This window comes from Pygoscelis adeliae, unplaced genomic scaffold (assembly GCF_000699105.1).
Source record: "Pygoscelis adeliae isolate BGI_AS28 unplaced genomic scaffold, ASM69910v1 Scaffold377, whole genome shotgun sequence".
Lineage (NCBI taxonomy): Eukaryota > Metazoa > Chordata > Aves > Sphenisciformes > Spheniscidae > Pygoscelis > Pygoscelis adeliae.
In genome coordinates, this window is record NW_008825210.1 from 646,051 (window position 1) to 657,562 (window position 11,512).

The 11,512-nt window shown below is 39.4% G+C and overlaps 1 protein-coding gene across 1 annotated transcript in view; it reads left to right on the forward strand.

Moving 5' to 3' along the window:
- The window catches only part of PDZRN3 (PDZ domain containing ring finger 3), a 35,955-nt gene that overhangs the window by 15,161 nt on the left and 9,282 nt on the right, over window positions 1-11,512 (forward strand). Inside the window, 2 exon segments of the mRNA XM_009329008.1 lie at window positions 2,210-2,460; window positions 4,930-5,017. Coding sequence (XP_009327283.1) covers window positions 2,210-2,460; window positions 4,930-5,017 — 339 coding nt within the window.

Consider the following 11,512-nt stretch of genomic DNA (forward strand, 5'->3'; position numbering starts at 1 on the left):
TCGATTCTGCACTCGAGTTAACCCTCTTCATTATCACCCAGCTTTTTGCTGTGGGCAATACGTTAAGTATGGGCTAAGTTCAGTTACTGCACTGAGTAATGTTACTCGTTCAGTTGCCCCACTTACTTTAATGGGACTAAATATGGCATAGCACAGTGTGAACTAAGTGCTATCTGATACAAGTAAAGATATCAGAATCCAGATGTATATTTTAGAGTTTTCAAATCATATTCAAGAAGCTAATGTGGCAGAGTCACCACATTCATATACGTTTCAGACATGTACAAAAATGATTAAATGACAAAGTAGTAGCCACCACTAATACCTGAGGCTAGACACTATTGCATTTACGTCCAAATCAAGGCAATTCATTATTTTTATACCTTAGAAAAAAATATGCTACTCTTCCATAGACTTTCATGCAGAAGGCAACAGTTTCCACTGTGCAACTCATACCTCTGATTACAGATGCAGTAATGCAGTTTATCAAGCAAATAGCTGTCTGATTGGAAAGAGTATGTGTAAAACATTGTTCATAAAGAAAATACCTAAACAAAGTATGCTCCTTGGTGAGAAGGACTGCTGCGATAGGGGGTCCTCGCTGTCAGTGCTAGTAGCATCTTCAAATCTCGAATTGCCGTTTATCTCTACATGTCAGCCAACACTTGCCCCACCAGTCCAAAGAACGTGGTAACAATTATACAATAGCATGATACTTTAGGATTGTAATTTCATTATACAGCTTTCACTAACACGTTGCTCTGGGTAGCTTCTCTTTAATTGTTTCTTTTCATCTGTATTAAAATGCCAACAGTTTGCAGGTTAAAAGAGGATGAAAACTTACTGGAGTTACCAGTGGTTCCCACCATGTCTGTAACATAGTTCTTTGCATATGAGCCCACAGACCTTTCAGATTTGCAGATGTCTCAATAAACAGGCTGAATTTCACAAGAAATCTCCATCTTGGGCTGGAAACAGCAGGAAGTGGGCACACATTCAGTCTTTTCACCACAGTTGCCTTTTTTCAGTTCATTCCACACTGTTCATTGTGTTTAGCTCCCTTAAAATTACAATCCAGGCAGAGACACACAGAAACATTAAAATTTCTCACAAACCAAAACTCAAAATGAGAATTATGGTTTTGCAGCTTTATAAAAATTCTGACAAATACGACCTCATCTCTTTCACAGCCCCTGGGTAGACTTAGATACTTATGGAAGAATTCATTAGAAATCACGTGAGGAAGGAAGCTAAGCATGAGTGAAACGCAAAGCCAGAGTGGGCTGGAAGTGCTCAAGACCTCTCTTTGGATCAGGAAGGACACCTCTGCTTGCAAAAGATTTGAAACTGTAAACCTTGTACTAAAATTGTATGCCTCATCTTGGTTTGGCTGCTGTGAACAGGAGCTTCAACTACTCCTTTGAGAAAGGAGGGATCTGTGTTCAAATTCTCTCCTCAGACCCCCACCTTCCGTGGCCTGGCATGTCTAGTAATGGTAGTTCTCGGTGGTGTGTCTCAGTCATGTTTAGTAAAGGTGTTCTGTTGTGTTTAAGTATTCACTCAACCAGGAGATAAATGGTGGCGAGATCTGGGTATGGGAAATGACCAAGCTACACAGACAAAAAGTTATTTGGAAAAAGAGCCCATGATTGTTTTTTCCTTATTATTTCCATTCACTATCCCAGTATGATATCCATGCCCATCCCTAAAATGCGTTTTTTATTGCAGTGGACTAGGTACCACCATTGTGTTTCATCTGAAAAATTGTTCGTCAGACACAAATACATAGTTTTGTAATTTCAGATCTTGTCCCAGTAGTTCTGTTCAGCAAAAAGGTTAAAGATTAAAAACCAAACAAACAAAGACTGGAAAAATTACAGGAGAATCAAAAACTTGTTCTGTTTGAACAAGGGCTGAGGGATTTCTAATCTGCAAGAAACAAATGGGATGCTGGTTTGTACTTCAGCTCAAAGAGCGAGCCCAGTAAAATCTAACTATCAAAATAAAAAGCAGAGCACAGGATTTGTAAAGTTACTGTAGTGAATAGGGAAAATAAGAGATGTATAACATTGCATAAATAGTTCCTAGTACTTGCTGTATATACCTTTAGATGGAAGCTGAGACTTTTAAATTAACAGCCAAACCCAACAAAGATGTCCTCCACTTTCTGACTGTTTCTCTCATTGCTTTGCTTGCTTTCTTCCCGCAGGTCAATGGGAAGGATTTATCTAAAGCGACACACGAGCAGGCAGTGGAAGCGTTCAAAACGGCCAAGGAGCCCATTGTGGTGCAGGTCCTGAGAAGAACTCCACGCACCAAGGCCTTCACTCCTCACGACTCTCAGCTGGTGGATGTGGGCACACAGACAGACATCACTTTTGAACACATCATGGCTCTAAGCAAGATGGGCTCACCTACTCCACCCGTCTCTGTGCTAGACCCATACCTCCTACCTGAAGAGTAAGTAACAGTTTGTGAAGCCCTTGAAAATCCTTGCATTCCTTAATGTAGCGTGTTAGAAGGAGTTCACAAACTCATCTTTACTTGCTGGTGAACCTGTAACTCCCAGAAGTAGCCAGGATTCATACACCATTAGCCATAACTCAAAACATTTTCATTTTTTCTACACACTAGCAAGCCATTACTCACATGAGTAATGCCACTGAGTCACAACACGGCCTCATAAAGCTCATTTTTTGCTGGCATTTGATGGATAAAGTTATTGCTTCTTGTAATTCCTCTCACTGCCTCTTTGGGTTGCTTATGTTTTAACTTTGTTTTTTATGGCTGCCATAAATTGTGTAATGCTAAGAGCTGCTACATTCTGTTCCACTGTATTAATTACTTTATTATAACCCTGCAGCGATGTTACTCAAATAAATTATTTTCTAGGACTAAAATTACTTACCAGTGCTGTCACGGATGTTTTAGAATCAAACTTTAATTATTGTTAATGGTAGTTTGATGCTTTTGTACTTACAAATAAAAATGACAATTATCTCCTGGCACACACACACCACACCCTCACACGCTGTACGAGAGGAAAACGGCTCCCCGAGGAACCCATGTAAATTGCCTGTCATCTTGCCACGCATCTCCACAAGGGAAAAAGTAATAGAAAGGATTCTGAACGTCTCAGTTGCTGTGTATGAGAGACCGTGATCTGGTCAATCCACAGCAATACCTGGTTTTGAGATGATCCTGTACACGGTGAGAGGCAGTGCTAGTGTGCACGTGCCCTGGCTGTGCAGTACAGCTCTGGAACGGGAACCCCACAAAGAGCGTGAGCTGTGAACATCGGCACACAAACGCACCCCGGCGCACCCCTCTGAACATCCCTGTCAGCACTCCTGGGAAACAGAGTTTGACTGCAACAGGCACCGATCCTGTACTGCTCCTGAGTGACTTTCACAGCATGTTAACATTCACACATTCAGCCAGGAACTGGGCTTCTGTGTGCAATGTCTGCTCCTTTCACGACTCTCGGTGCTGATTGCTTGAAAGATGGTTCCATCAGCTATTACTGCACAGCCATGTATTCCCAGCCCATTGAAAATTCAAGCACAGCTGCATGTTTTAGTGGAAACGTTTGACAAAAGGCTAGCTTTGAGCTTGTTTGCAGTGAACAAGCAGCAGGGCTTAGAGCACTGTGGAGAGGACACACTTATTCCTAGAGCACCTACACTGCATACCCCCCAAACACATTTGCAAGAGGGATTTCAATGCCTGTGACTTCCCAACTGCAAAACCAAATACACGAGGAAAACGGCAAAGATTAATTTATAATGAACCATTTAGATTGCAACATGCCTGCATAACACCAGCTCAGTCCTATCAAGTAACTTCCTATTGCCCCTTAATCGTTAGACATAGATTCCAACTGCTAGCATCATCAGTGGCCTGCCTTTGAGCTGTTGGTCTTAACCACATAGCCTGCCTCACAGTTATCCCTACGCACCAGGGCAGCCAGTTAGCTATTCAAGTGTGCTGTCACCCAGCACGTGCAGAGTCATTTTTTCCTAATGCTTCCTGTAACTTCTCCAAATCCCATTCAAATTAATCCAGCCTGCGTATAACAACTTGGGTATCTTAGCCAATTAGCAGATGCTGTTACGTAAATAGCCTCACACTTAAAGAAACACGTCTGTAGTTAACAGAGAATTAAAGGGAGTTTACTTTCATTGCAGAAATAAAATTCCAGCATAGAAAAAAAGCCATCACAAGAGCATTACACTGCTTACAACTTCCAAAGTATAGACAGTGAAACTGTCGGAGAGCTCAAGTTGTAAAAAACAGCATGCAAATAGTGAATGGCCTCAAGTTGCACCAGGGGAGGTTTAGATTGGACGTGAGGAAAATATGCACAGCCTATTGCATTCAAATCAATCAATAGAATGCTGTTGATCCAAATAGTCGGGTGGCAAATTATTTTTATAATACTTAGCAGTCTGATACAATTTTGGGTCTTTAAGGCAAAGTAAAAGTACCAAACAATCAGACAAGAATGATTTTACTTGCATGTCTGCAAATAACCAGAGCTTATAAGTAAATAATCTAGTATTCCCTCTCATCTTGAATCCTGGCAAATATCTGCCCACTTAGCTGTCACCTAGTACCCCTTACCCTACTTTGCCGCTATTTCGCTATTTCTCATATTTTCTAATGAGAAAAATCATTAATAAATGCTAAGACTGCTTACAAGTCTCTCATTCATCATCAGATGCCAAATGTCTTAGACTCCTCTTATAATACATGTAATTTTTAATACATTTATTGGTGTAAGTAGTATAGTCTATATAGTTAACCATGTGCAACTTCTTGGTTTGTTAGTCCATCGTGTTCACAATGACTTGCTATAAGCTTGGAATGGATTAATATGCTAACTAGAGTACCGAGTGCTGTCCTAAAATACATCTTTTTTTTTTCCAGCCATCCATCAGTGCATGAATACTACGACCCAAATGACTACATGGGAGGAATTCATCAGGAAATGGACCGAGATGAGTTGGAATTAGAGGTACTTAGTCTTTAGTAACTATTTCATTTACTGAAAGTTTAACATGTGCATATCATGGTCTTTATATTGTACATAAAGTGAAAAGACATTTCAAAGCAATTATTTGTAATAACATTGCTCATTAGTTACTTTGCAGGTTGCAAACCTTACTGATACCTTTCACAGTGTATTTAACTCCGTGCCACGGACTGATGAGCCAGATCTTCAGCTAACAAATTAACATAAATAATGAAGTCATTGATTCCATTAATTAAATTCTGTATAACTATGCTGATTTAGGCTATCTGAAAATCTGAAAGACTTGGCAAGTTTGCTGAGTGGCAGGACCTGTTCCATGTAGTCACAGTAAAAACGTATGTTTCCCTTAAATATTCCCCAGCTGAGAAACAGATGTTCTTGATCATATAATTTAGAAGTATTTTAAGTTTACAAGACAAGACCAGAACAGATATGCCACTATACTAAGCTGTTCCTCCCTTTTTCGTTCCTGAAAAGTTACATATGTATACATATAAAATTATAGGTAATAAAAGTTGAACCAGTCACAAAGGTATGCAAGTCCATTTTCCTGCCAAATCTTTAAAAATCACTTTTGGTTTCGTTACTTGTATACCCCATCAGAAGTTCATCTTCAGTATTCTCATTCTTAATTTTAATAACCTGCTCCCAACTATTCCGAGTACAGCATATAAATTGTGGGCCTTAGTTCTGCAAGACACTTAAGCAGTACTGACCCACTGACGTGTTTTTAATTATTTGTAATAAATAGCAGTAAAATATCTCAATACTTCTAAATACTGCCAGCGATGTCTGACCCAGCTAATCCATTCAAGATTATCAGTAGGTGAATAGTTTACTCTTAGCTTGCTTGCGCTTCTGATTTCTTAGATCCTGGTCCTGCTAACGCTTATTTGTCCAAGCAGCAATGCTGACCTGTCTGTAGCTCTGTTTAAATCAGTGGTAGATTTATCAACAGCTTCAATGGGAGCAGAGTTCAGTCGTTCTATGAGCACGAGATTGTTCCCGTCTATAATAGTGTTTGCAGGATCAAGGACTAAAACCCCATAAAAAATTTGCAAGCTGTTCTCAAATTCCGCAGATCTGGTAGTAATTCATCTCTGTATACAAACGCAAATCAAAGTCAGGATAAAATCAAAGTGCCAGTAAAACAAATGCTGTTTAGCAGACTTCAAGGCCTTGCTTTTCAAACAAGAGCCTTTTTTTTTTCTTAAATAAAAACAAATACAATATAGATTTCAGTCTTAAGGGAAAATGTAGAACAAATTAGTATTTTCTGCCAGTGTCTTTTCAAAAATCTATCTTTTAGGAAATCTAATATTGTGGATAAATTATATTGCTTCCATTAGAAGGTCAACCAGTTGAGCTGAAAACAGTTTAAACACATGCACTTCAGTAGCCAGACGTTAATATGCCTTAAATCACAACATTAATAATTTTGACATTGATATAGTGCTTGATGGCAAAAGGTGATCAGCTCAGTAACACAGGGAGATGAACATTAGAAAAGTCTCTGTAGCCTAATAGTATTTCTTAAAAACCACTAAAGATTCTTGTTCAAATCGTAGAGACTATGATCAATGGTAAGGTCAAAGTGCTAACAGGGACTCAACTGGCTAGTTGCTTTTTTGTTTGCCTTTTGATAGATATGTTTTAAAAGACCACAAAGGCACTGTTTCATTGACTGCAGCGGGAATGTCTGAAGTAAGAAAGCCATCAAGTCAGCCTTCTGGGCTTCTATGTCCATAAAATGTGCTTTGAATTTAAATCAGAAGCTCCTCATCTAAACTTTTATGGTCTATAACTGACTGGTTAGTGATTTGTAACAAGTAAACAAGACAAAAACCAGTGAAATACCCAAGTTCACAACAAGCTTCTAATGTAAATATCCGTAGGAAGGAATTTATGCTGGCAGTATTGCCAAGACGCCAAAATTGTGTCCTCGGTTTTATCTCTCAACATTTATCTTAAAATTGATGACTCAGAGGTAACTGCCATATATTCCCTACTACAAAAATAAATAAATACCATTTCTTTCCTTTTGAAGTTTACATGCCACAAGGAAAGAGGGACTAAATCCTGAACTACTATATTATTATAAATTAAAAGTACATACATTCTTCACAGAGGCCCAGCCAGAAGTCATTTCAGGTTCATAAAGGAAGAATAATGTCACTCCAGGATTCCCCAGCAGTGTTATTGCATTAATATGTTGATTCAGACAAGTCTGCCCAACTGTCAGACACGCAGCCCAAGTGAGGGCTTTCTCAGTGTGTTAATTTTCTCAGATTACAAAGAGAACATTCTACATGAAGAGGAGAGCTTGTTCTCTCATATTTGACTTTCTGTCTTTACCCTTTTATACGTGCAACTTGTATGTAGGTCTCATTTTATTTCTGAGTAGAGAACAGAACTGAACTCAGCTGAATAGCTAGTTGAGACTAAGTACAGCTTGGAGATTAAAAACTACACAAAATGTTTGCTAACCGCTAAGAAATCTCCTTCTGATACTCTCACTCAATCTTGGACAGAAGCAAAGTCTTCACTTCAAAAGGCCGAAGAAGGACAATAGATTCATTCAAATAGCTTTTTGCCATCCCAGCGCACAGCTCGCAGAGTGTTCACGGCACGAAACATCTGATCAGCAAATAATGAACACACTGAGCACCAAAATCCGTGCTTCAAAATTCGAAATTAATACTTCAGTGCTTTTAGGAAACCATAAATAAAAGCTGAGTACCGGGGTTTCAAGTTCTCCCCTTTACTCTACTTTCCTACTTGGTTGAAAGTTTTCTTCCATTTCTCCAATAACCTATTTGCAAGGGAGCGGAGGCGAGAAGTAACTATTGGAACATGAGAATCAGTAGGCTTCATCGCAGGCACTCTGCAATTTTTATTCCAGCCTGGTTGTAAAGCATTTGAAAGCATCTTTTATGCGAATATTTTTCTTCTCAGTGGAAAACTCTCGCTCTGCAGGGAGTTGCACTGATCAGGAGGTTCTCAAGGCATTAGTATGTCTCTGAATACAAAAGACTTCAGCCTGAGCAGTCCTGCTCCAGCAGTGATTGAAAATGTGAAGGTTTAAAAAGCAGTACCTTCCTTCAGCCTCACAACTGCACTTTCTAAGACAAGTATTTGTATATTCTTTGTTTGGAACAAATCCAAATGTGGTAAAACATTTCAACTTGCTGACAAGTTAATACTGAAAGGTTGTCCTCCCTTAGCTCTCTGGAGGACTTCAGCCTGGCCTTAACACCTCTTGCTGCATGAGAAAGGTATTAATCGTGGACCATTGGCCATCTGCTTGGCAAAGAGCCTGGGCATCCTTCAAGTTACCCTAAACCCCTTTTCATCAGGGTGAGAAGCACTTTTCTTCAGCCTTCCCCGGCACCACTGATGACTTAAGTTAGTCCAGTCTCTGTGGTCCGTCAAAGAATTACCACCATAGAGCTGGGCTGGCACAGAAACCTCCAGGCAGATTTTTACTTGTTCTCTAGGGCAAAGAATTTTGGAAAGAAAACCTGTTTTATAAAATTTTCTTCTCTGAAAAGGGGTGGGGTTTTTGCTTTTTACCTATGTTGAAAGCCACATTTATGTGAAAAGACAGATGTAAAGATCACGTTCTTTAGCTTCAAGACAGCAAGAACAAGATTTTTTTGTTTTTTCCCTCCTGCTGTACCAGGGTCAGTTGCCAAAAGGTAGTGAGGCGGCCTCACACAGTATAAAAGGAAATAGTTCTTTATATTTATTTCCCTGACATTCTTTTCTGGGTGAAACCTATTAACGGAATAGCAAAATACTGGGCCGTGCTGGTCAGTTATGTCAGAAGTCAGCACAGAAAAAAACCCCACCACTTTTTACAGAGAAGCACAAAAGGACAGAGTACTTACCATGCAAGCTTTGGATAATGCTTTCTGAATGTTTGAACTTTTTTTACCCGTCGTTGTCCTCTCATTTCAGATTTCTACTGCTCATTTCTGTCTTGTTAGAGAAAGGACTTTGATTTTTATAAATTTGCAGGCAGGTCATAGTTTTAAATCAGCAGTACAATAATTCAATAATCTGTTGAAAATGAAGGATCTTCTGAGCTTATAGAGGTTAATTTACTATTATCACTTACTCCTAATTCATTATTATGAGCAGTGGCAGGTGTAATGTCATAGTGCATGTTCATTTCTTCATGTCTTGCTACAAATGCCATATGGATTTTGGTAACTAGCTCTCTGAGCCCTCCTTGGCTCTACGTTTGACACGGAGCCAATAATCTTTCAGACAGTTCTCTTGTGCAGACTCTGTTTTGAAATAGCATACAAAAACTTCCCTTGAACATCTCTCAAAAACGTCACTTTTACTTGATCTAAAGAAGCAGATTTTAGTTATCTGTGTGTGTAAAAGTTGTATCATATATGAAATTTTTACGTTTATCATATTAACGCAGCCTCGACATTACCACACTCTGTGCATACCACCATTGTCCGCTAACTAATTTCTGCAGATCTAGGCCAGGTGTTGAATACTTCAGTGTCTCCCTTCTGCTGTGTAGGTGGCTGATACGTTTCATATGATTTTATATAGAGTTCATGACAATAGTATCCGAGCCGCAGTTGAGCACTAAATATTCTTTCATCTCAAGACCATACAGTACACCAGACTAATCTGAAAGAGCACGCGTCTAGCCGGGTCTCTGGAAGCAGTCCGGCTGCTGCTGTGCACGCAGCGGCTGCCATCTGCAGCGGGAGCGCAGAACGCTGCGGGCTCGGGCCCCTGGGCTCTCCAGAAGTGCAATGCTGAAGGCAGAGGAGTAAGAAATGGCAAGTCCAGTGGCATTGCAAGCACGTGAACTTACACCTTCAAAGGTCTCTAGGCACATATTAGTTCCTAGAGTTTAATTAATTCCTGGTACAATTACACAAGCTACCATAATTACCTGTACTTGCAGGTACCAATTTTCTGTTCTTTTTTTTCCTTTACGTGTATCTGTGCATTACACAGACTCTACTCTGAGTGGGAAATAATCTTTGCTTTGAAGACTCTGGAGTTGGTTCTTCAACTCCAGCTGGAATTGCACACTTTTCTCTCTCAAATATTTCAAACCTTTATGATTATATAAAAACTTTATTGATGCAAAGACCCACAGAAAGCAGCTGTTCCTATCTTTAAGTACACAAAATTATCATATTTGGGTAGCATCAAACCCACTTACTCTTTTCCTGTGAAGGACTAGAGGGATTGTACCCAAGGGTAAGTCTGTCAACTAATTACTCATAAAAATTCAGATTCTGAACACCTGCTCTAAGAACTTTTTGTTTGCTGTAGCCTTTTGGTGCTTTATTTGTGAGCGTGTTTTTAAACAATGTATATCTGTTTTCCTTTTAAAATATATAATGTTTAATTTACCAGATTAATTATTACCTTCTAGTATATCACAGGTAATTTCTTGGATGGTGCGTTTTAAATGTAAACCCATCCTTATTTTTTAATTATAATAATACACTTCATAGTTATATTATGTTGGAAAAACACCTATTGTTATTCAAAACATGCAGCAGGTAAGAATGAAACTAATAGCTTGCTCCCTCCTCTCCTTCCACTCCAAAAGGTGCTGGCAAGTGTTTATTGTTACATAGGACCTATTTAAATAATGGCCAAAATCACCATGCGGGGGGGAGGGGGATTTTTTTTTTTTAGCATTATATATATTTTTCACTTACCAGTATGACAAGCTACAGCAGTAGTTTCTTGCCACTATTTCACTGCCACATTGTCAAATGAGTAAACTATATAAAAACTTTCCTCAAGACACGAAATCTTTTTGTTAAAGTATGCAGGAAATACGGGAATCATTCTAGGCCTGAATTAGGCCCAATGCACAAATTCCCACCTCGTCCCTGGTTCGCACCATGATTAAATGCAGAATAAATGCATTGACTGCAGCGGCATCCCCAAGGATCAAATGAGAACAGAATTGAATCCACTTTGTCTCGTCTTTTCTTCTGAAGAATTTCCATCTCCTCTCTAGAAAGCCCCAAAAGCTTTAGAAATCTGAAAAACCCCCACTATTAAAGCATTGTGTTCAAAACTTTAAGTAACAAAAGAGGGAGAAAAAGAGCAGCAGTTCACCATGGATACTATTGATTGAAACCATTTAAATACCATCTGAAATGTCACTGACATTTACAGCTACTTTTCTTTAAAAAAAAAAAATTACACGTGTTTACAAGTAAATAACATGAGATTGCTGATCTTGGCAGCTGTCATCTAGACGTGCCAATAAATTACTCATATCAGCTTGTTTTATTGTCTTGCCCCTTACAAATGGCACAGCGCAGGTCAAAACAGAGAGACGTTCAGAAATAATGAGTCGTATTATCAGGACTTTTCCACTGGAACAGACGGGTCCAAGCACAAGTGCGCGGTTCAGGGTCTGCCCTTGGGCTGGGACAGCCCTCGGATCCCGCACGGGCCGGGCCGTCTTTC